Genomic DNA, 26,888 nt, shown 5'->3' with positions numbered 1-26,888 from the left:
CCAAGCCACTGCCTGTTCACCCCGCTATCATCCAGAAGGCGAGGTCAGTACAGGTGCATCAAAGCAGGGACCGAGAGATAGAAGCTGTTTTTCAATCTCAAGGCCATCACTCTGTTAAACAGCCACCACTAACATTTAGTGGCCGCTGCCAACATACTGACTCAACTCCAGCCACTTTAATAATGGGAATTGATGGAAATTATGTAAAAATGTACCACTAGCCACTTTAAACAATGCCACTTAATATAATGTTTACATACCCTACATTACCCATCTCATATGTATATACTGTACTCTATATCATCTACTGCATCTTGCCATCTTTATGTAATACATGTACCACTAGCCACTTTAAACTATGCCACTTTATGTTTGCATACCCTACAGTAATCTCATATGTATATACCGTACTCTATACCATCTACTGCATCTTGCCTATGCCGTTCTGTACCACCACTCATTCATATATCTTTATGTACATATTCTTTATCCCTTTACACTTGTGTGTGTATAAGGTAGTAGTTGTGGAATTGTTAGGTTAGATTACTTGTTGGTTATTACTGCATTGTCGGAACTAGAAGCACAAGCATTTCGCTACACTCGCATTAACATCTGCTAACCATGTGTATGTGACTAATAAAATTTGATTTGATTTGATTTAAGTGTATTCCACAGCTTCTCAATTGGATCGAGGTCTGGGCTTTGACAAGGCCATTCCAAGACATTTAGATGTTTCCCCTTAAACCACTCGAGTGTTGCTTTAGCAGTATACTTAGGGTCATTGTCCTGCTGGAAGGTGAACCTCCGTCCCAGTCTCAAATCTCTGGAAGACTGAAACAGTTTCCCCTCAAGAATTTCCCTGTATTTAGCTCCATCCATCATTCCTTCAATTCTGACCAGTTTCCCAGTCCCTGCCGATGAAAAACATCCCCACAGCATGATGCTGCCACTGCCATGCTTCACTGTGGGGATGGTGTTCTCGGGGTGATAAGAGGTGTTGGGTTTGCGCCAGACATAGTGTTTTCCCTGATGGTCAAAAAGCTAGATTTTAGTCTCATCTGACCAGAGTACCTTTTTCCATATGTTTGGGGAGTCGCCCACATGTCTTTTGGCAAACACCAAATGGGTTTGCTTATTTTTTTCTTTAAGCAATGGCTTTTTTCTGGCCACTCTTCTGTAAAGCCCAGCTCTGTGGAGTGTACAGCTTAAAGTGGTCCTGTGGACAGATACTCCAATCTCTGCTGTGGAGCTTTGCAGCTCCTTCAGGGTTATCTTTGGCCTCTTTGTTGCCTCTCTGATTAATGCCCTCTTTGCCTGGTCTGTGAATTTTGGTGGACGGCCCTCTCTCTTGGCAGGTTTCTTATGGTGCCATATTCTTTTCATTTTTTTAATAATGGATTTAATGGTGCTCCGTGGGATGTTCAAAGTTTCAGATTTTTTCTTATAACCCATCCCTGATCTGTACTTCTTCACAACTTTGTCCCTGACTTGTTTGAGGAGCTCCTTGGTCTTCATGGTGCCGTTTGCTTAGTGGTGCCCCTTGCTTGGTGGTGTTGCAGACTCTGGGGCCTTTCAGAACAAGTGTATGTATACTGAGATCATGTGACAGATCATGTGACACTCAGATTGCACACAGGTGGACTTTATTTATCTAATTATGTGACTTCTGAAGGTAATTGGTAGCACCAGATCTTATTTAGGGGCTTCATAGCAAAGGGGGTGAATACATATGCACGCACCACTTTTCACATTTTTTTCTTTTAAATTTTTTGAAACAAGTTCTTTTTTTCATTTCACTTCATCAATTTGGACTATTTTCTGTATGTCCGTTACATGAAATCCAAATAAAAATCTATTTCAATTACAGGTTGTAATGCAACAAAATAGGAAAAACGCCAAGGGGGATGAATACTTTTGCAAGGCACTGTACTTGAATGTGTAGTGTCAGCGTTTGTTGCTGGCATGTTATGCCTAAGTTTACTTATCTTGCCAATTACAAAATAATTAAGGTAGTTGGCAATATCAGTTGGATTTGTGATGAATGAGCCATCTGATTCATTGAATGATGAAGCTGAGTTTGCCTTTTTCCCCAAAATGCCATTTAAGGTGCTCCAAAGTTTTTACTATTATTCTTTATGTAATTTATCTTTGTTTCATAGTGTAGTTTCTCATTCTTTTTATTCAATTTAATCACATTAGTCACATGATTTCTCAATTTGCAATACGTTTGCCAATCGTTTGTGCAGCCAGACTTATTTGCCATTCATTTTGCTTCGTCCCTCTCAACCATACAATTTTTCAATTCTTCATCAATCCACAGGGATTTAACAGTTTTTACAGTCATTTTCTTAATAGGTGCATGCTTATTAGTAACTGGAATAAACAATTTCACAAATTTGTTAAGTGCAATGTCTGTTTGCTCCTCATTACACACCACGGACCAACAAATATTCTTTACATCATCAACATATGAATCACTACAAAACTTCTTGTATGACCTCCTTATACACTATATTAGGCCCAGGCTTTGGAACTTTGGTTTTCCTGGATACTATATTGTGATCACTACATCTGATGGATCTGGATACTGATTTCAATCTGATTTCTGCTGCATTAGTAAAGATGTGATCAATACATGTTGAGGATTTCATTCCTGTGCTGTTTGTATCTACCCTGGTTGACTGTCTGATAACCTGAACCAGGTTGCAGGCACTGGTTACAGTTTGAAGCTTTTTCTTGAGTGGGCAGCTTGATGACAGCCAGTCAATATTTAAATCACCCAGAAAATATACCTCTCTGTTGTATTCACATACATTATCAAGCATTTCACACGTTATCCAGATGTTAGCACTAGGTGAACTATAGCATCTTCCCACCAGAATGGGCTTTAGGTGAGGCAGATGAACCTGTAGTCATATTACTTTCACAGTATTTAACATGAGATCCTCTCTAATCTTTACAGGAATGTGGTTCTGAATATAATTAGCAACACTTCCACATTTGGCATTTCTTTATTTTCTGTAAATGTTATAACCTTGTCTTGCTATCACTGTATCATCAAATGTATTATCTGAGTGAGTTTCAGAGATAATCAGAATATGAATGTCATCTGTTACTAACAAATTATTAATTTAATGAACCTTGTTTCTTAAGCTACGTATGTTAACATGGGCTATTTTGAGCACTTTTCTTTTGGGATGCTTACTTGTTTTTATTGCTTTACTGGGAAGCTTAGCAGAAGTAGATATGCTCATGTTATTTATGTTAGTGCAGGGTGAGCTGCAGACAGTGGACTTCCTCCTAGAGCACACCGGCTCAGTGCTAACAGTATACATCTGGTTCATAGGCACATGATTACTGCATACAATAGCTGTAGGATCAGCAGAGGCATTCAGGACAGTTAGAGGGACATAAATCAAGTTACTTACATTGTGTCTACCAACACCCCTGGTGTAATGTACATTTGCTGAAGCATTATGACAACTCTGTGTCACAATGGTGTGTATATATATATATCTACAGTATGTAGGGGTCTTTGATTATCTGTGCAATGTGTTGGGATTATTTTAAAACTGAAACACTAATGCCTCTATACTAATCAAGTAATGGTGGTACTCATTGTGAAAATAGTGCTAGGAGTAGCTACAGGTAACTGCCCAAATAATGGAAACACTTCACTAAATGAGGGATACAAAGTATATTGAAAGCAGGTGCTTCCACACAGTTGTGGTTCCTGAGTTAATTCAGGAATTAACATCCCATCATGCTATTATTTTTGCCCATTATTTTGGCTACCATGGCTATGCCCTCAAAAGATTACAATGCCCCCCATCCACAGGGCACGAGTAGTCACTGAATGGTTTGATGAACATGAAAATGATGTAAACCATGGCCGTGTCAGTCACCAAATCTCAACCCAATTGTGGGAGACTCTGGAGCGGCATCTGAGGCAGCTTTTTCCACCACCATCAACAAAATGATGGAATTTCTTGTTGAAGAATGGTGTCGCATCCCTCCAATAGAGTTCCAGACACTTGTAGAATCTATGCCAAGCTGCATTGAAGCTGTTCTGGCTCGTGGTGGCCCAACGCCCTATTAAGACGTTTTATGTTGGTGTTTCCTTTATTTTGGCGGTTACCTGTATGTGTGAGATATAAGGCACTTTCACTTGGTCTTCCAGCAAAACACTGTGGACTAGATTTGTTGTGCGAATGTAGGCTAGTGGTGGCATTTGTCTTATTCATCATTTGTCCTCTTTTGCTACAAATCAAGTCAGTTAGAGAGTGATTCAGTTTACAGCTTTATAATTCAATATCCAAACTCGTTGTGCATTATTACTAGCAACTGCTGTGGTTGTACTGAAGTTTTCCATCCAATACATTTTGGTGATATACAGTACCAGTCAAAAGTTTGGACACACCTACTCATTCAAGGGTTTTTCTTTATTTTTGCTATTTTCTACATTGTAGAATAATAGTGAAGACATCAACACTATGAAATAACACATGGGATCATGTAGGGACTAAAAAAGTGTTAAACAAATCAGATTCTTCAAAGTAGCCACCCTTTGCCTTGGTGACAGCTTTGCACGCTCTTGGCATTCTCTCAACCAGCTTCATGAGGTAGTCATCTGGAATGCATTTCAATTAACAGGTGTGCTGAACAATTAATCCACCTGGACTATTTACATTGACCCCCTCCCCCTTGTTTTTACACTGCTGCTACTCGCTGTTTATCTATGCATAGTCACTTTACAAATTACTTCGACTAACCTGTACCCCCGCACATTGACTCAGTACCGGTACCCCCTGTATATAGCCTCCTATTGTTATGTACATTTATTGTGTTACTTTTTGATTCGATTTTTTTTAACCTTAGATTATTTAGTAAATATTTTATTAACTCCATTTCTTGAATTGCATTGTTGGTTAGGGGCTTGTAAGTAAGCATTTTACGGTAAGGTCTACACCTGTTGTATATTCGGCGCATGTGACAAATAAAATTTGATTTGATTTGATAGCCCTATTTGGTAAAAGACTAAGTCCTTATTATGGCAAGAACAGCTCAAATAAGCAAAGAGAAACGACAGTCCATCATTACTTTAAGACATGAAGGTCAGTCAATGTGGAAAATTTCAAGAACTTTCAAAGTTTCTTCAGGTGCAGTTACAAAAACCATCAAGCGCTATGATGAAACTGGCTCTTATGAGGACCGCCACAGGAAAGGAAGACCCAGAGTTACCTCTGCTGCAGAGGATAAGTTCATTAGAGTTACCAGCCTCAGAAATTGCAGCCCAAATAAATGCCTCACAGATTTCAAGAAACAGACACATCTCAACATCAACTGCTCAGAGGAGACTGTGTGAATCAGACCTTCATGGTCGAATTTCAGCAAAGAAAGCACTACTAAAGGACACCAATAAGAAGAAGAGACTTGCTTGGGCCAAGAAACACGAGCAATGGACATTAGATCGGTTGAAATCTGTCCTTTGGTCTGATTTGAGATTTTTGGTTTCAACCGCCGTGTCTTTGGGAGACACAGAGTAGATGAACGGATGATCTCTGCATGTGTGGTTCCCACCGGAGGAGGAGGTGTGATGGTGTTGGATGCTTTGCTGGTGACATTGTCAGTGATTTATTTAGAATTCAAGGCACACTTAACCAACATGGCTACCACAGCATTCTGCCGCGATAAGCCATCCCGTCTGGTTTGCGCTTAGTGGGACTATAATTTATTTTTCAACAGGACAATGACCCAACCCACCTCCAGGCTGTGTAAGGGCTATTTGACCAAGAAGGACAGTGATGGAGTGCTGCATCAGATGACGTGTCCTCCACAATCACCCGACCTCAAATCAATTGAGATGAGTTGGACTGCAGAAAAGAAGGAAAAGCAGCCAACAAGTGCTTGGCATATGTGGGAACTGCTTCAAGATTGTTGGAAAAGCATTCCAGGTGAAGCTTGTTGAGAGAATGCCAAAAGGTTGCAAAGCTGTCATCAAGGCAAAGGGTGGCTACTTTGAAGTATCTCAAATATAAAATATATTTTGATTTGTTTAACACTTTTTTGGTTACTACATGATTCCATATGTGTTATTTCATAGTTTTGATGTCTTCACTAGTATTCTACAATGAAGAAAATAGTACAAATATAGTAAAACCCTTGAATTAGTAGGTGTGTCCAAACTTTTGACTGGTACTGTATATGCACGGCATTTTATTCTCCCTTGTACTTAGATTCCATCCAGACAAAGAAAAACAATGGATTTCCATGCTATAACCCTGTTGGAATGTGTGGCTTCTGCACTGTCCCACGTGCAGTGTTAGCATTTCACCTTGCAATGTGGGGCGTTACTGTGGCTCTGCCGAAACAACATTTTCATTGGAAAACGGGTTGCAACTGCTTATGTAGCTTACAAGTGTAAGGGAGAAAACCTTACCTCAAGGCAGTAACAAAGCACCAACTTCGTAAAGATGGAGTAAGCTTGGTTTCAGTGTTGTTGTCTATGTACATAAGAGGTGTGGCACATGTCACTTTAGAGGGGTGAGGCATGACCCTTTAGCCCTGAAGGTCAGCATCAGCCATTGGTACAGACCAGTGATCAGATCTTTTTTTCCATCTACAAAGTGGTTAAGGCCAGGGCTGTGAGTAAGGTAAACTGATATTAGATCTGTAGTTAGGGTCAGCCTCTACTTCAAGCCCTGAGAGGGAGTCAGACGGTCTACCCTGCTGCATTCAAGTCTGCGGGGAAAGAAAAAGTACCATTTGAAAAATCTGCCCTTTTTTCACAAGAGACACTTAAAGGATGGCTGAACAGTAATAGAACCCCTCTACATCTACCTCTCTCTTTTCTTCCCCCCTCGCCCTCCTTCCTTCCTTTTCTTTCCATCCCTTTCTTTCCATCCCATCCCTTTGTTCTCTTGAATCTAGCATACCAGTAGATAGATGACCCATCACCCCAACAAGGGATGTAGGATAAACGTTTTGTTCGAGGGCCCATAGTTTTCTTTTTGCTCATGAGGCATGATTTGGCTTCACAGCGCGTGGCTTATACTGTACCTGAATATAAGCACGGTATTGGTCATATCATGACCCACTTTCTGTCGTTGTGTTCAAGGCATTTCAAATTATGCAATGTCTTTGAAGTCTTTGAAACTATGCCCTAAGTTAAAACTTTGACAAATTTGTACTGCTCTTCCCAATTATTTGTTAACCCTATTGAATGGGCCTTGGCTTTTGTGTTTAGGATTACTTGCAGGGAGATCTGGACAATGACCACTTCCTTATTTGGCTGGCAAGAAATGCCCTGGCCGTATGAAAGAAGGGCCAAGCTTTTGTTACCCAGGAAACGAACTAAAGTATTGGCTTGGTAGACTTGGGCTCGATAGGAAAGGCTAAACTCACTGAAAGTTTGAAAGTGCAGAAATGACATGCTAGAATAGTGCGCGAGTCGTACAATACAGTAGGGAGACTGTAGCTTGCTCCTATGCTGTATGTGGCATGACAACAAACAATAGAGTTGGCTACAGCACTTCCAGCATGGGGACGTGGCTGAGGAGACTGTGGCTTGGGAAGGCTGTGACTGTGGTACAGGACTGTGGTCAAAGAAGACAGGGCTGGACATACAGTTAAATGTATGTATTTAGTTGTAGTCTAGTTTCAGTAGACTGGCTATACACCAGCAACACCAGTCACACAAAAAAAGAGATACAATTTCGACCTTTTAGTTCAAAATTACTATATTTATCTAACCTAATTACAGATGGCAAAGACACAGCTTTGCCAGAATATTACATATATGTGTTCTTAATCACTACTATCCTACCATAAGTGTTTATTTAGAAATGTTCAACTGGATGTTTTAACGTACTTCTGTCTTTAAATGCTAGCAGGCCGTGCTGTGTAGTGAAGGCACATGGAGCAGTGGTGTGACGCAGGAAAGGCTCGGGTGACCGTGTGTCTGAGACAGCCTGTCTGGGTTCACCAAGGCTGACCCATTTAAATGCAAACACTCAATACTGCACCAGCACCATGGCCCCAAGAGCCGTGCATCCATAAAGAGTGTGCACCCAGACAGCGTGCAGTGCAGCCAAGTTGCAAATGAAAACCATCCAAATATGGCCATCAGCAGCTGTATAGATTGATGTTGGCAGTAGGGGTGATTTTGTCGTTTGGTTGATGGGTGTCATCACTTTTCTATGGCCTACGTGCGCAGACGGAAGCAGTTTCAGTACATTACTTTTTTAATGTAATTTTCCATACTGTCAGACTGACATGTTGAACAACACACTAGGTTTTCTACTGAACAAAAATATAAACGCAACATGCAACAATTTCAATGATTTTACTAAGTTACAGTTACTAAGGCAATCAGTCAATTTAAATAAATTAATTAGGCCCTAATCTATAGATTTCACATGACTGGGCAGAGGCGCAGCCAATCAGAATGAGTTTTTCCCCACAAAAGGGCTTTATTACAGATATAAATACTCCTCAGGTTCATCAGCTGTCCGGGTGGCTGGTCTCAGACGACCCCGCAGGTGAAGAAGCCGGATGTGGAGGTCCTGGGCTGGTGTGGTTACACGTGGTTTGCGGTTGTGAGGCTGGTTGGACGTACTGCCAAATTCTCTAAAACGACGTTGGAGTCGAGTCGGCTTATGGTAGAGAAATGAACATTCAATTCTCTGGCAACAGCTCTGGTGGACATTCCTGCAGTCAGCATGCCAATTGCACGCTCCCTCAACTTGTGGCATTGTGTTATCTTGGCTAAGGATAAATGTTCACTAACAGGGATGTAAACAAATTTGTGCACACAGTTTGAAATAAATAAGATTATTGTGCCTATGGAAAAAATCTGGAATATTTATTTCAGCTCATGAAACATGGGACCAACACTTTACGTGTTGCATTTATTTTTTGTTCAGTATACAACATTTAATGAGCATCATTAGGTCTCAAACGCATGCAGCATTAGATCTGGATTGGAGAACCACTGCCCCTTTGTTTCCAGTTCACTTCACCCACTTCCCCCCCAATGTCCCATGTTGGCATGGTGAATTATCCCAGATACTTTAATCATAGAATCAATCAGTTGCTTTGGTATAACTTCCACTGCTGTTGTTTCTCTTGAGACTCCCTATCTTGGACTGGGAACAGTCTGATGAAAGTCCTCCTTATGCACATGGTCTGAGTCCAAATGGCACACTATTCCCTACATAGTGCACTACTTTTGACCACGCCCTATGGGAATAGGGTTCTATATGGGACACAGCCCTGGCCTCATTCTGTTTGCCCTCTCTTCCATCCTGCCTGGGCAGAGTGGTGCTGAAGGATCTAGGCTAGATAGCTGTATGCAAACTAGGTTAGAGTAGAGGGGGAGGAGAGGCTTTCTGTACCAAGAGGAGAGGGTTGCCAGTGCATATTCGGAATATCCTGTCCCAATGCTATTTTTCTTAGATGAGACGCCTGGCTGGTTCATGTACATTCATGATGGCTGACTCTCTGTGATTCTGCGTTTCACTGTGGATTAGTGTAGTGTATTGGGTGACCCAGCAGCACAGCACAGGGCGGCTCTGAGGTCCTGTAGGGGAGGGGTGGGAGGCCCGGTTACTGGATCTCTGAACTGTAGCCTTAGTAACCACAGTAGCTAGCTATGTTTCCTGCTATAGCTACCGTGTCTCTCCGCTATGGGACTTACTGTTGACACAAAGCTTGTCAGAAAACTGCCCATTTTATTTGGCCTAATACCGGCAGATACAGTATGTGTTTTTGCTCAACACCCAACTCAAGTTTTGGTATGTTAAGGCTTGTACTAGTCTACATTGGCACTAAACTAGCATCTACTGTAACAGTTAAAGTAAATCGACTACAATATTTCCACCATGTCCCAGTTTCTCATTGGCTGCAGGTTGAGTTGCTACCTGTAATGGAAAGGTAGGACAAGTGGTTGCTATGGCGACGGCAAACAGGAAATGCCCTCGGGTAATGTCCAGAAGCCTTCCTGCAGTGTGTCGATTGTTGTCGCCCGCCTAAGGCTGCAGTGCTGGGAAACTCCGCTCATTGTGAGGCTGTGGACGGAGTCTCCATCCACTCTCACAATGCTCCCTTTCAGTGCGAGGGGAGCGGTGAGGGGGCTTCTGCCAAGCAGCTCACCCGTAAATGCTCCCTGGATAGAGATGCTTTGTCCCAAACAACTCCTGCTGCAACCCAAGGTCTTATTCTAAACTAGTCTCAAATCTGTAATAGCCCAGGTCAGGTGCTGAAACCACTCCTGGAATGATGATTAGCTGGACTTTTATACTGGTATCAATGCATGCAGTCATCCACCTGTTAAGAGTATTTGTCCTATGCTTAATCTGCATTTCTGGCATCAAGTTTTTTCCTAATGGAGTTTGATGATATCTACTGTATTCTATTACTATCCTATTGCTAACCTATGGCTACTTCATGCTAATATACCGAAGAAAAATATAAACGCAACATGTGTTGGTCCCATGTTTCATGAAGTGAAATGCATACCAAAAAATGTATTGATACGTGTTTATGTCTGTAATAAATCCCTTTTGTGGAGAAAAACAAATTCTGATTGGCTGGGCCTGGCTCCCCACATGACTGTGACCCTGCCCAGTCATGTGAAATCCATAAATTAGGGCCTAATGAATTTATTTCAATTGACTGATTTCCTTACATGAACTGGAAATCATTGAAATTGTTGCATGTTGCATTTATATTTTTCTTCAGTATATGTAACATCCTGTTACTATGCAAGTGTTTTCTGTGTCGCTTGAATTCCTGTCTCTACCGGTCTGACTATTTCAAATGTGTGCCTCAGAGAAATCTTTCCTGGAATTTTTTCCCTCCTTAATCCTGAGTTCTTAGTAAAGGTGCAGCTCCTTGTGCTTTTGTATTCTTTCCTTTGATGATGGGGCCCAAAAGCCTATAGAGAGCTGCTGTCCTGGAGCTCAGCCCCTCAACCAGCTTCAGCAGGGGTTTGTTTGCTCTCACACTGAAGAAAGAAAGAGAATGGGCCCGACAGGAGGGAATCCCGTCTTTATTGCATTCCCCCCCCCCACGCACCCCAACTGTGACAATAACGTGGAGGAGTTTGTGTGTAGTGTGTACTCTGACGTTGTGTGTGTGTGTGTGTGTATTATATATGGTATAAGCATGTGAAGGGGGCACCATACTGTACTGTAAAACGAAACCGCGTCAGTACTTTCTGGAATACCTATTATGTTCCCCCTATCCCCCCTCGCTCTCTCTGAGTCCTTTCTCTCTTTCATTCGTTCGCTCATTCTCCTTTCTCTCTCTCTCTTCTCATTCCTGCGTCTCTCTAATGAATACTTGGAGAATGTAGACAAAGCGGGTGTATTGAGAGACTGGCTGTGGCCAGACTGTGTATGGATTTTCCCTTTTCTTTGCTAAGTCTATTGTTACACTGCTGCACCACCACTTTTAGCAGCGATGTCAAATTTTAAAAAAAGTCGGTATCTAGCGATTTGTTATTGGCGTCTCGGGAATCGCGTTAATTTATGGTTACGTAATGGAAGGCATGATTACTTTTGTAGTTATGATAGATTTAAAACAATGTCATTCTAGCCCATTACATTTGTATTATTTATCCACGTTTTTATTAAATTAGCCACCAAATATAGCCTATTGCATATGTTCTATGTTTTGATTGGGATTTTACAATGTCATTGATGACCACTGACTTCAATTTAACCTAGAGTGGAAATTTAGCAGTAGAACTAATGACGATGCTTTGATGAAACTGTACTGCAGTATGCTCAACATACACTGCTGTGTGCTCAGTGTCTCTCCCTAGTGGTCACACGAGAATAGTGTATGTCTGCCCATTCAGGCACTGTAGGAATGAATGAATAAAAGAGCGATCTGTGATTCAATTTAAATTAATTTAAAAGTAAAAAAAAAAAGTATATCCCCTTTAAATGGCAAAAAGGAGATTGTGGAAATAAATTATTCATACCTGGGTGTAGTATATTTCCACATATTCCTATAGCACACTGCATCACACAGTCTGTGAGGGAGGGGTCCTTTTCATTCAAGCAGTCCCCTCCTAGACATGGGTGTCTGCTCATATAGCAGCAGTATGTGCCCCCTCTACTGGCCGTTATAGTACTACTACTGCTCCCAGCAAGCGATTACCCCCTGTTAGCCCCCCTCTCCCCTGTGCTACAGAATGGGTCATGGCCGTTTGGTGAAACTGGTTGGCCTATTGGTGAGGGAGACTGCGGGGATCCAGCAAGGGGTACTTCTGCGCACAAACCGTCCGTGCCGCTTTCTGAACGGTTGGATCCCTTTGTTGTCTTTTGACGCCCACGTGCCATTTGCTGGAGAAACAAGGACAACGTTTATCTCTGACTCTGCTTGTTTTAAGGTGATTTGTTTGGTGCTTGCTTGACTACACCAGAGCAGATGTATGTTATATAATATATCATTTTATATATATTTTTTTATTATTCTATGCATAAAAGAGATGCACAATTTAACTAACATAATCATTCACTACATCTTTTACGGGCCTCATGGATGGAGTCAACCATTAAACCCCAACATCTATGAGGCTTTGCAGCACAGCTACTCTAGAGCACAACGTCAGGAGACATTTCACTCATCTCAACAGTAGGTGTCGCCACCTATAAGGGAAAGCCCGAAGGGCACAATTAAAACAGGGATGAGGAGGACAGAGCACGCTGCTCAAGAGATGGATTGCAATTATTGAAAGACTCAAACACCAGTCAATAACTGTGAAATTATAATTTGGCATCATTAGCTGACCTATCCTAGGATTCTGTATGCTTTTATTTGGAACATGGTTGTCTGTTGCTGACTGTTCCTGACATAATGACCATGCAGACATCTTTCTCAGTTTCCTCCTGCTAGTTAAATGATGAATGGTGCTGGGTGCCACTGCTCCCTCCAATAGGGGTCAGAGCCACTCTAGGAAGGTCACAGGTTGAGACCTCTGACCTAGGCGTTTACAGGCCCACATAGCAGCTGGCCCTTTACTACAATAACTGAACCGCACTGATGTCACTTGTTGAAGACCGGCTCCCTCACTTGCCAGACCGCTGAAGTCCAAGCTCGGAGTATGGAGGGGTGGGGACTAGATGCCCCTTAATACAGACAGTACTCCCCTCCCCCAGTGCTGTCCCACCCCCTCCCATCTCCTCTGCCATTTCAGTAGAAAACACTTGCATCAAATCCATTTTGCAGGAGACTGACGACAGAGAGCATTAGGGTAAACTATTTGTCAAACATGTTTTCTGCTGTCAGGTTTGTGATCTGTTTGAATTAGGGATTTGATGGAACTGTTTGAATCCTTCACTCTGGGGCATCTGGTTTTAAACCTTTTATTCATTCAAGTGGTTGATATGGTTCCCTCCTCCTATCTGTAACCCACCACTGCCACTACCATTTCTCACCTTGGCCACAGATCACAGAGCTGCTGGTGATAATGGTAACAACTGGCATGTGTCATAAGCCGATGCCCTTTGATCCTCTCCCACTTCACACCCCTTTGTCATTCAAATCAACTCATGAATATTTCAACCCCCGGTTTGTTGGATGGAGGAGAAAGAGGGGGGGGGGGGGAGAAGTCTGTGAGTCAGAAATATGACCTGCGGCTATGTCTGCAACCCAGACAGGGCTCTCTCTTCACTTTTTAGTAACCCGACCATGAGACAGACTGACAAAGGCTCCGGGGTGAAGTTTCCCCTAGGTACAGAGCTAGGATCAGCTTCCCCTCCCCCAATCCTAACCTTAACCATTAGTGGGGAAATGCAAAACCTGACCCAGGATCACTGTCTAGGGCCAACTTCATCCTATATCTAACAAAGGGAAGAGGGGAGAGAACCCCTGGACCTTTCTGAATGCCCCTCGGACAAAGCCAGGCTAAAGCCAGATATGGGTTTTGTCCCAAATGGCAACCTATTCCCTACGTAGTCCACCACCTTTGAGTGCACTATAGGGAATAGGGTGCCATTTTGGGACACAGACATTGAAAGACAGGAAGCGAAGGTGTTCTGGAGGAGGCCCTTTCCCATTGTGAAGTGGGCTTTGGAGGCAGAACGGATATTAGCAGGCTCATTAGACATGGTGGTGCACACAGCTGTGTCCAACCAGGAACTGTTCTTTGTTTTTGGATACAGAGTCTGAATCTTTTCCTCACTGACCAATGATCGTGCTATAGGCTGTGTTACCATGATAGTCTATATCACGATATTGTGTATAGATGGCAGATGGCTTTTCCGCTACATTTGTGATCCTGTTACTTGAGAGGCAACAGGGTACAAACAGTCGGACACATAGGTTGTAGTGATTTAGGTTTGACACTGTCTGTGTGCCCTAGGTTTGTAATATACAGTGTGTCCCATTTAAGAGCCACTTGTCCTTTTTTGAGAATCAGTTGTGCTGAGGGGTTGACCGTGGCCTCTGGGCTCGTCGCTAGGGGGTGGGAATGGCTAACTGAAGATAACCTCCCCAGTCCCTGTTCTCAAACAGCCAGGCACACAGCATGCCGTTATCTACCAATGGAATGCAACAGCTGTGGCGGGGGGGGCCGGCGGGGTGGGCCGGCTCAAACCCCCCTGCCGGGGCCCCCACTCCCCCTCTTCGCCGGGCTCCTGCTCCTGAAAGGCAGCTCAACTAAAAAGTGTTCTGCGAGACAGTGAGAGCCTCGGCAGGGCTGCACGGCAAAAACACAGAGGTTGAGAGGGTTAAGAGAGAGCGAAGGAGAGCGAGAGGGGGAGAGAGCTGGAAAAGAGCACAAAGAGGAGGAAAGTGGAGCAAGGGAGGGGATTTGAACGCCCGGGTGAAGGGGAAGAGCGGCAGAGGGAGAGGGAAAGACAAAAGAAAGAGAGGGAGACGTAGTAGGAGCAGGGGGAAGCGAGGGGACGGAGCAAATGGCCACGGAGGAGACGGCAGGGGGAGCGCGCAAAGCCACCAAGAGCAAACTGTTTGAGTTCCTGGTCCATGGAGTGGTGAGTAGCCTAGTTGCGCTGTCTCTCATTGAGAGCGGGAGAACCAGACCCTGGCGTGTGTGATGTGTGACTACTCAAGCATGTTTGTGTGTGTGAGAGAGAGCGTCGGCACAGAGCAGAGGCGGTCTGTGTGAGAGCGAGAGAGCTGGGAAAGCCGTCGGACGTGAAGGTTATTTCCAGTCCCCCTGAATCCCACACTCTCTTCCTTTTGAAGACGGGAGGGAAGGAGAGAGAGAGGGAGCAGAGGGTCACAGGCATTTGTAATACAAAAAGAGAGAGAGAGAGAGAAGGAAAGAAGAGAGCGAGGGGCTAGTAGCAGCCAACCCCCCGGCTACCAGAGCACACTGAGCATGCTTGGAGTCAAAGGCAGCCAGTGAGTGGGGGAAGCGACCAGCTCATTCAAAACAGTCTCAGAGCAGTCGTAAGATAAGCACGTTGCTATGATCATTTGAACATATATGGTCATGTGGCTTAGGTTTGAATGAATGTTTTTGGAGCTTGCTTCAGTGGGGATAACAAATGCTTGAAATGCAGGAAGTTGAGCTTATTTAATCTTACTTAAAATAAATCGTAGTGAGTGAATTTCACATGGTTGGGGGAAAGGCATAAGGTTAGTCACTGCTGTCATAACATATGGAGTATTAACTGACCTGGGAATACCATTGTGACTTGTTTTGGTAACAAAATGATGATAAGCAGAATGCTGTGATTGTGGAGTTGTTATGAATGTGTGTTTTATTTAGACTGACATAGCTGAAACCCAAAGACATCAGGCTGTCATAGAGATTGTTCCTTATCGAGTCCCAGAAGTGGGCATCTATGTCTTCGCAAATCCTTACCCATCTATTACAAGTTATAAGGCCTATGACTAAATCGAAATGATGCCAATTGTATTGGACATTTAAAGGCATGCTCCGGTACTTTGGTGACTAAGAAAGTCTTTTTTAAACCTCCCGGATGTGTGAATGTGTAGTTCATACACGGATAATCGATGAGCGGAATTACTGCCTTACCTCAATAAGCCACGAAATCCCTAGTTTGAAAGCGACTGTTTTCTTGAACCCGTGCCACGCCACTTCAAACTAGGGATTTTGTGGATAATTGAGGTAAGACAGTAATTCTGCTCATAGATCATGCGTGTATGAACTACACATTGACACATCCAGCCCAAAGCGGGAGGTTTAAAAAAGACTTGAGGTTATCCAATAGGTTTCCTGGTCCCCAGAGTTTTTCCTGATCTGGTAATAGGCTAATCTAACCAACTCCGGACCCTAATTGTAGCGTATGACATAGTAATAAGGCAGCTAGCTGTATATGGGCTATGATGGAACCAGATACTTTTTTGTAATCAGGTCAAATGGTTTAAAAAACTCTTGGAAAAACTCCTGGCCCTATGGAGGATGAAAACATTAAAACCCTTTACACGACAAAGAGACAAAAACTGCGATTGAACAAAAACGAACAGGGCTGAGCTCACTGTATGCAGGGTTGCATCATGTAGGCCTCTGTATCTGTAATTAAAAAAGATACTCATACAGTATGTCACCACTATTGTGTTGATGATTGGTTCATTCCAGTCAGTCATTTTGGATTCAAAAGGCCTAGTTAGCCTAGCCACCCGAAGTGTGAATATCGACCACATTTGATCACATTTTCTCAGAACACAAGTAAATAGGGCTATTTTAGGCTACAAATACATAGCTTAGGCTATAAAAACATGACGTTACTTTTCCCCCGGCCCAGATGGGATCAGAACACATAGGCTTCTCTAGGCTACCTGCAGCTGTGGTTGTTATCAGTAGGCTACAGTTGATCAGACTGAAGCACAGACTAATTGTACACGTTGACATATCATGAGGCGATTTCTTTTTGTTGTTGTTGGTGATGGCGGGCATGAGCTTCCATATAAAACAGCTTGTCATGGTAAATTCACTTATACCCACATTTTCAGTCACAATTTGCATGATATTGAAGCCTAAAATAATTTTTAAAAATGAAGCCTGGTTTGTTGTAAGGTAGGCCTACTGTACTTTTTTTATTTGTATGAGAGGGTTAATCGTTCATTTTTGATTCTCTAACGTTACTTGATGAAGACATGCTCTTATAGCAGCTCTGTGCTTTTGTCTTGAAGCTAAAATGAAAAAGTGTAGCTTACAGAGCAGAAAATCAACCCTTTAATTGTCTGGGCCACAGGAGGCTGATGGGAGAACGGCACATAACAATGTCTGGAACCGAGCGAATGGAATGGTATCAAACACATGTGTAACGATACTATTCCATTTAATCCGTTCCAGCCATTACTATGAGGCCGTCCTCCCCAATTAAGGTGCCACCTGCCGCCTGTGGTCCGCACATAAAATCAGCAAAAAAAGAAGTGTCCTCTCACTGTCAACTGCGTTATTTTCAGCAAACTTAACACGTGTAAATATTTGTATGAACATAACAAGATTCAACAACTGAGACATAAACTGAACAAGTCTACTAACAGGAATTGAATAATGTGTCCCTGAACAAAGGTGGGGTCAAAATCAAAAGTAACAGTCAGTATCTGGTGTGGCCACCACCTGCATTAAGTACTGCAGTGCATCGCCTCCTCATTGACTGATTTGCCAGTTCTTGCTGTGAGATGTTACCCCACTCTTCCACCAAGGCACCTGCAAGTTCCCAGACATTTCTGGGGGGAATGGCCCTAGCCCTCACACTCTGATCCAACAGGTCCCAGACGTGCTCAATGGGATTAAAATCCGGGCTCTTCGCTGGCTATGGCAGAACACTGACATTCCTGTCTTGCAGGAAATCACGCACAGAACGAGCAGTATGGCTGGTGACATTGTCCTGCTGGAGGGTCATGTCAGGATGAACCTGCAGGAAGGGTACCACATGAGGGAGAAGGATGTCTTCACTGTAACACACAGCGTTGAGATTTCCTGCAATGACAACAAGCTCAGTCCAATGATGCTGTGACACACCGCCCCAGACCATGACGGACCCTCCACCGCAAAATCGATCCCACTCCAGAGTACAGGCCTTGGTGTAACTCTCATTCCTTCGACGATAAACGAGAATCTGACCATCACCCCTGGTGAGACAAAACCGCGACTCGTCAGTGAAGAGCACTTTTTTCCAGTCCTCTCTGGTCCAACGTTTGTGCCCATAGGCGATGTTGTCTTTGGCATCTTACAGTACGAACGTTGCAATTTATTGCCCTGGCCACATCTACAGTCCTCATGCCTCCTTGCAGAATGCCCAAGGCACATTCACGCAGATGAGCAGGGACCCTGGGAATCTTTCTTTTGGTGTTTTTCAGAGTCAGTAGAAAGGCCTCTTTAGTGTCCTAAGTTTTCATAACTGTGACCTCTTTCTCCACTCTACTTCTCAGACTCTCCTTCATATATTGTAGTGGGAATAGGGCAAGTGTACAGTACCTTGCCCAGGTTATGTTGAGGCTTTTTAGGGGCTGTATAAGCTTCAGCCCAGCATAGACTTAGGGAAACAATGAGCAGAGGCGATGGATGAGCCAGATGACTATCCTCTCAACAGACCAATTAACCTTGATGAGTCTCTCTCTCGCACTACTCCAGGCCAAATATTTCCCCTGCTTATTTTCCTTCATACCTGCCTCTTCTCTCAATAGATTTGAAGGAGTGGAATCGTCTTGATTATCATATTCACTGCAATGCCGGCGAGTTACGAGACCCCGGCTCACTGTGAAGACTGCCGAGTAGGGAAATATTTTGACGTACGGGCAGGAATCTTTCAAGTTTGTTCGTTTGTGGGGAGCCGTGACGCTTTACTTTCTGTTTCACTCCCACGATGCATCCCGAATGGGAACCGATTCCCTATAGGCTATAGTCTAATAGAGCTCAGGTCAAAAGTAGTGCACTATAAAGGGAAAAAGGTGCCATTTGAGACTCATCCCGATGAACATTTACCACAGTTAGGTAAAGACAACACTACCCTCTCTCCGGAGATAGAACATCTGAAAGGCCAGCCACATTCCTTCAGAAACAGACACATACACTGTTGCACGGATGTGGAACTGTGAAGGTCGTGGTGTTCCAGCCTCCGGCAGGAATGTGTACGTGTGTGCGTGTGTGTGTGTGTGTTTCAGTCAGCGGGGGGAGAGGTCTCTTGGAGATGGTCTTGGAGGCCTGGTGGGTAGGCGGCCCTGAGAACCGGAGCCTCTCTCTCTCTCCTCCTCCTCCTGTACATGTTTAGATGTGGAGGTCACAGAGGGCCTTTGTCTGTGGGGGGATACAGGCCCTGCAGCGCTCTGCGTGGGAGACATGGATAAGCCCAAGAGTGTGTGTGTGACTGCTATCGTGAACTTTGCCCTGCCCTCCTAGAAGATTCTATTACTGAGCTTCTCCACCATCGCGGTGTGCTGTGGGTCAGATGAAATGCCTCAGTGGCTTTTCCTCACCCCGAGATATTACTCCTAGGAATCATCCACAGTGCAGTCCAATGAATCACATTTTTAGCTCTGTGGGTTAGCTTCACTATGGCTTCTCCAAATCCTATCACCTCTCCTACAGAGACCATCACAGGTCTCAGATATCCGTCCACATGGCAGATTAGATTGCTGCCTGGCTGGCTGGCAGAGTTGCGGGGGAGTGAATTCAGTGTATCAGATATGGGGTGCTGTTGGCATGGATTTGTTGGGAATTTATTTGCGGGGGGGGGACAATACTACTGGGCACGTCCTCCTTTAGACTTCAGAGGAACCCAGTTAGTTGACCCATTATTTGCCCACTATAACATCATTACCACTCCTTCAATCAAGTCTCTCTGGCACACTCCAGCCCAGACAGGAAGTGGACAGTGGGGAAGGAGAAGCGCCAGGGTCCTCTTGTCAAGGTAACCGGAGAGAGACCAGCCAGCAGCACCTAGAATCCCACAGAGCTGTTAAAAGTTATGGAGAAAACTCACCAGACCGATTGTCGGTCTGTACAGTAGGGGGGGCATTCGTTCGCCGTTTATTCGCTTGCGGTGTGTTATAGAGACCGGATGTCATTTTTTTCCCGTTTTCTACATGTACAATCGGTTTGCGCTCAGTTTGCATATTGCGGCCGGTACTGTGTTCGGAGGTGCTAAGTACTCTCGGCCGGCGGCAGCTCAACAATCCTACCGGTCTGTCCATGCCTTAAGAGCTACTCTCTCTGTCTCTCTCTGCCCAGGCCCCAGAGAAACCACACATCTGCTTCTCCCTCGCTACCTGGCTCCAGCCCCCAGGCTGCAGAGTGACAGCAGCACCTGTGTGACTGGGACTGGGAGAGGACATGGACTCCATTGCACCATAGCTTCTCTCCGCCTCACTGACTGGCTGGCCTCCGTTATTTTAGTACTTATTAGGATCCCCAATTAGCTGCTGCCGAGGCGGCGGCTACTCTTCCTGCGGTCCAAACAGGAAACAACATAACAAATAAAATACATAAATATACATACATAGCACTACATTTACATTACAAATGAGCAATTCAGCAGATGCTCCCATCCAGAGCCACCCACTGCTAGTGCATTAATCTTAAGATAGCCAGGCGCGAAAACCACATACAGTATCACTGTCGTATCCCAACCACGTATCACAAACATAATGCAATACCAAATGCATAAACTTTTATGTGTGTCTCTTCACAGTCTCCGTCGTGCCGTAAGGTGCTTCTTTTATCTGTTTTTTTAAATCTGGTTTTATTGCTAGCTCGAATTACGTGGGGTGGCAGAGAGTTCCATTTAGTCATGGCTCTGTTTAATACTGTTTCTCAGCCTCTGTTCTGGAATTGGGGATTGTGAAGAGACCTCTGGTTGCATGTCTTGTGTGATACCCATGAGCGTCCAAACAGATAGTACGGTACCTTCAACGCCTCATTCAAAGACCAATATTGATGCAGTCAATCTCTTCTCAACTTTGAGCCAGGAGAGATAGACATGCATGTCATTGACATTCTCCCTCCGTGTACATTTTAAAGGGCACTAGGTCATATGAAATTTAAAGCCACAGTCACACACTATTGTCACACACTATGGCATGGCTGTGGCTATTGGTGTTATTTGAGCACTTTGAGCGTAGAATACATTAAAAAAATTGTACAGACCCTGTTTGCCCATTGCCATTTGTTCCTCAAGTTATACTGGTCATAAAATGGCCGTTTTTGCGATTGTTTTTCCATGTGGGCCTGCTGTTATTATGGTTGCAAATGGCACCATAATCTATAATATAGTGCACTACTTTTAACCAGAGCACTATGGGCCCTGGTTAAAAGTAGTGCACTATAAAGGGAATATGGTGCAATTTGGGATGCGTTCTGTTAATGTTTAAAGAGCATGTTTGGTCATCTAGTGAACTCTCTGACAGGGACATCTGCAGCCCCAGGGTGGAAATAGGGGTGACCCACTATGCAGAAACTGGTTAAATCAACATTGTTTCACCGTAATTTATCAACATATTGTGACATGGAATCTACGTGGAAAATACTTTAGATTTGAAAAAAGTCATCAAGGCAAACTGTTGTCTTGAGGAAGAACGTTATATACACTATAAGAAAAAACTATGGGCTGGGCAGCACCTCCTACTGGAGAATGTATCTATCTACAGCTACCAGTTTGTCTCCCATCCAGATTTTTAACCAAGTCCTGCTTAGCTATGATATTTGTCACTGATTATTAGTGCTATTGTGAGAATGATTGTGGAGAGATCTCCACTTAAAAACGAAATACATTCACTGTTGCTATTGAAGTCATTCTAATGGGTGTGTTTAACAGAGCAAATGAAATGTGACCATACTCTATAAGTCATATATCGTCAATGATACTATTTAGGCCTATATAGCATTTGCAAAATCAACAACAGTTATTGTTTCAATTCAACCCAACATTTTAACTAAAAATAGGTAATACTATAGGCCTAGGGTTTCAAGCTCTGGTTGATTTCAAATGTAATGATATTTAGTGATACTGAACTCAAATCAAACTTTATTTGAAGTGCATTTAAAGTTTGTTTTGATTTAGTCCTATTCTTTAACTTCAATTTTTGGTTGGGATGGAGACGTGAATCCAACATATCAATTATTCATTTTTAGACAAACTGGAATTAATGCCAGTGGCACAGATGGATCTATCTAAGTGGAATATAAATCTCCTTCAAATGTTAATATTTGGTTGCGTTGACAAACGAAAAACCATTCAATAATCACTTTTGAAATACAATAAATAGCCTCGTCGACAAGTAAAAAAAACATGATTCATGTCTCCAACTCAACCAAACATACGTGTAGTTTATCATATAAGCGTGTATGTTCAAGATAGCGTGCATGTTCAAGATAGCGTGCATGTTCAAGATAGCGTGCATGTTCAAGATAGCGTGCATGTTCAAGATAGCGTGCATGTTCAAGATAGCGTGCATGTTCAAGATAGCGTGCATAGGTCGTCGCAGGTCTGTGGAGATCTTCACAACTGCTGTAATGATCTGTACAGATTCCTAAACGGCATTGATCACTTGCATCATGTACTTTGAATGTAATCCAAACTGCATCCGGGTCATTCGGTTCTGCTGTTAGATGACGCACAGTGATAACACACTCATCTGTTGTGTAAACAAACAAAATATCGGACGTGGTCTTTCCATTGGAATTTGGTCGTGCTTTTAGATGGTTTGAAAGCATCGTGAAAACACATTGGGAATTCAACAAACTTCTGGCTGTCTTTTTGAGTGGGTGAATATAGGCTGTAACCTCATGGATCAACGTCTCAACCAAATATTACCCAGTTATCCACGTTGCGTTGACATGGTGTGCCCAGTGGGAACCCGAGGTCACAGTAGTGACGCAAACGTCTCTGTCTGCTCCCAACGTCTTCCACAGCTCTATTTCACACAGCCACTCAGCCAAATACGTGGAGTAGTAAACTGATATTGTTATGAGTGCTGTTGATGGTTCATAGTGTTTGGGGTGCGCTTGTTCAGATGTCAGTACGTGTCTTTGTTTGATTTTGATAGTCGATATGTATACAGTGTATTAGCTTTTCTCCCATTACCCACCAACTGGGATTATCTTGCTTTCACGACAGTTTAGTCGATTGAAAAGCTGCGCTCTTTCGCCTACAGGGGAATGAGAAATGTCAAAAGCACTAGTTTAATAAAGCATGGTTAATGATAATAATAATCCCAGAGATTTTGTTTGGCAGTACACCGCTAGTCGTGTGTGGCCTGTTACTGTGTTCTGGCTGTTATTGTTCCCAGGAGAACTAGGAAGGTGGTGGTCACATTGTCACTCAGTGTCCTACTCTGCGAGGTGCCATATTTCACAGCCACCAGGGCACCATACTGCAGAGCCGCTTGAAGAGTTTCATTCCAAAACGCTATATATCCATTTTCAGAAACGTTGGGTAAATTTAAGCTTTTGCTTTTAAAAGATTGGAGTGTTTTTTTTTCTCACCATCTAATCATGGCATGGGGTTGTTCAATGACTGACATGTATTTGTTTGAAATCTATCACTTGATGGTTTTGTTTTAAAGAGACATAATGTTTTGATGCAAAGCCTCACTCTCAGAGAAGTAGTACTGCTAGGTTTTACACAGTCAAATGTAACAAATAACTACATGTGAACTGTACAAATGGTACATTTGTGACATCAATATTTTGTCAAAAGTGTCTCAAAAATGAATCAATACAGTAATATGAGACCTGTCACATGTATGTCAAATATTTACATTTTACTATTAGGTGCTTTTATCCAAAGCTATTTACAGTTAGTGCATTCATCTTAAGATCGCTAGGTGAGACAACAACATATCACAGTACAGTACAGTACAATACAGGATACAAACATTATATAGCGTTTTGCAACAAACCCTATATTAATACACATTTAGAAATATACAAATAAAAAAAATCGGTGAATAGTAATATTTTACACACACATGAAGGTACCCATACGCAATAATTTCTGATGAAAAAACACAAATATGAAAAATTGGTTGGACATAGCTTTTTGGAACAAATCTTCACTATCTGACTGATAATAGGACTAGGGCTACGGTTCCAAATAGCATCCTATTCCCAATATAATGGACTACTTTTAACCAGGGCTCTTAAGGCTCTGGTTAAAAGTAATGCACTATATAGGGAATAGGGCACCATATGGGATGCAGCCTCGGAGGCTTTTAAATTCTCCTACCAAGACCACTTCGATACGAAGGTGTAAAGGTGATTGTTTGCCAGATCACAAGGGCTCCTCTCATCTCTTTGTTATGAATAAGAGGTGGCTATTGAAGGAGTCAGGACAGGAGGTGTATGTAAGAATAGTTTACAGGGCTGGGTAGGTTACTTTATAAATGTAATCCATTACAGTTACTAGTTACCTGTCCAAAATTGTAATCAGTAAAGTAACTTTCCCCCCAACTCGGTAACGTAATCTGATTACATTCAGTTACTTTTAGATTACTTTCCCCTTAAAAGGCATTAGAATAATACAAAAATGTATGTTACCAATTAACCACAAAAATCTATGTTAAAGTTTACATAGCTGGCCAGATATGGATGTTAAATTTTACTTTATGGGTTGGTTATGGAGGCTTCTTCTAACCCAGAGCTTTCTACTACATACAATAATACGATTAAATTCTATCGTTACATTAAAAACCAAAGTCTATCAGGATTCCAGTCATTCCAATAAATGTTATGCCCCTTGATCTTCAAGAATAGGACTTGGAAATATGGAAGTATAGATTAGCCAAATTGTTTAACCTGAGCATGACCCCAAAACGAAGGACTTATTAGCCAGCCCTACTCTGTTGTTTATGATTTTGTTGTCATGGAGGACTGTTTGTGATTTCGAGTTGAAAAATAAATGCTGCTCTCATTGAATGGCATGCTTTGTGCACTACTGAAAAGTGCTTTTACATGTGAAAAATGTATGCCATATGCTGCATTTGCTATAGGACTATTGTTTACCTTTTTGTTGGTGACACTTTGATATCTTGATTATATGCAGCTGTTTAAAGAGGAAATCCCTCTGTTTTGGTAAAAAGCTGAGGGATGGGCCTGGAGAAATGTAACCACTCTCAGATTAATATACAGAGCTATGGATGCAAGGACTGACCAACCATGATATCAAAATTATTGTTTTTAACCCCATGTTATGAGGCTATACAGTGTTTGTTTACATTTTCAATGTTTACAAACATTGGAGGAAAACAAGCTTATATTTTGGATTCTCATGGAGTGTGACAGTTGAACTAAGCTCATGAGGCATTTATAAATCATTTTCTTCAAGATGTGAATATATATATATATATATACATTTGTGGCCTGCTGGAGGTCATTTTGCAGGGCGCTGGCAGTGCACCTCCTTGCACAAAGGCGGAGGTAGCGGTCCTGCTGCTGGGTTGTTGCCCTCCTACGGCCTCCTCCACGTCTCCTGATGTACTGGCCTGTCTCCTGGTAGCGCCTGCATGCTCTGGACACTACGCTGACAGACACAGCAAACCTTTTTGCCACAGCTCGCATTGATGTGCCATCCTGGATGAACTGCACTACCTGAGCCACTTGTGTGGGTTGTAGACTCCGTCTCATGCTACCACTAGAGTGAGAGCACCGCCAGCATTCAAAAGTGACCAAAACATCAGCCAGGAAGCATAGGAACTGAGAAGTGGTCTGTGATCACCACCTGCTGAATCACTCCTTTTTTGGGGGTGTCTTGCTATTTGCCTATAATTTCCACCTTTTGTCTATTCCATTTGCACAACAGCATGTGAAATGTATTGTCAATCAGTGTTGCTTCCTAAGTGGACAGTTTGATTTCACAGAAGTGTGATTGACTTGGAGTTACATTGTGTTGTTTAAGTGTTCCCTTTATTTTTTTGAGCAGTGTATATATATATATATATATATATATATCATTCCAAAAATGGATGTAGCAACTACAGATAGACTTAAAGGGGCAATCAAAAGTGTGCGAGTTTGAGCATGTGTCCATTAGGCCTATGGATAAAAAAATGTATCAGCATGAATTAGATTGAGCAATAAAAGCCCCACTTTTATTCCATAGGCTGCGATCCCCACTGTGCAGCGGTTGATAGGCAGCTTAAACTTCTTGAATTCAACCATTATTAATGTTCAAATACAAATTTTGATTTGTGAACAGCCATCCACCACAACCACAATCCGTAAGGCGCAAATAGCTAAATGAGAGAGCATCAGTGTGATTCACATCAATGCGCTATGTAGATATCAATAATAAGTGATATCCGTATCGCCGTAGACTACATCACTGCTGTCATCCTTACCTCCAAGCATTTATTCAAATTGGATCGTCTTTGGATGCCGACAGCAGTCACACCATTGGAAGACATAGCTTGGACTGTAGCCTACAAAAGCCTATTCCTGCTCTTTTCCTGCGATCCATCAAACCCATGTGGTGTGTCATCATAGTGGTCTCTGACTTGTGGTCAGACTCGCTCAGGTGGAACAAACTTAAACTTGCGCCTTTTTTCAATGCTGATTTGAATGGCATTGAGAAAACAGAGATGGTTCAAAGATCTTTTTTCGCAAACCTCCTTTCTGAATTTAAAAGTAATCCTCGAAGTAATCATCTAGTATCTATAATCTGATTACAACATTTTTGCTGGTAACGTAATGGATTACAGTGACCGTTTTTTGTAATCCCTTACATGTAACAGATTACATGTAATCTGTTACTCCCCAACCTTGATAGGTTATTAGCCTCACTCAAAGAATGCAGTGAAATAACCAATGTGACACATTTCCTCCTTGTGGAATGATTATTATAATACAATATTAACCACACAGAAAAGCAAAATCAGTTATTAGAATTGGCATACATTGTCCTCTTTAAATGATGTAGTGTTTCCTTTGTAGTTTTGTTGGC

At 42.7% G+C, this 26,888-nt stretch overlaps 1 protein-coding gene across 7 annotated transcripts in view; it reads left to right on the top strand.

Moving 5' to 3' along the window:
- Positions 1-26,888, top strand: part of LOC129859361 (SWI/SNF-related matrix-associated actin-dependent regulator of chromatin subfamily D member 3) — a 51,711-nt gene that overhangs the window by 6,686 nt on the left and 18,137 nt on the right. Inside the window, exon 1 of one of the 7 annotated variants that reach the window (XM_055929050.1) lies at positions 14,653-15,005. The exons of 1 other annotated variant lie outside the window; for it this stretch is intronic. In XM_055929050.1, the coding sequence (XP_055785025.1) occupies positions 14,928-15,005 (78 nt within the window). In that variant the 5' untranslated portion in view covers positions 14,653-14,927. Of the gene's footprint in view, positions 1-14,652; positions 15,006-26,888 lie in introns of those variants that run through there. 5 more of the 7 variants (XM_055929056.1, XM_055929052.1, XM_055929053.1 and 2 more) reach the window with 5 other exon arrangements.

This window comes from Salvelinus fontinalis, chromosome 7 (genome assembly GCF_029448725.1).
Source record: "Salvelinus fontinalis isolate EN_2023a chromosome 7, ASM2944872v1, whole genome shotgun sequence".
NCBI lineage: Eukaryota > Metazoa > Chordata > Actinopteri > Salmoniformes > Salmonidae > Salvelinus > Salvelinus fontinalis.
Note: the sequence above shows the minus strand (reverse complement) of the source record. Positions and strands in the feature narration are given on the sequence as shown.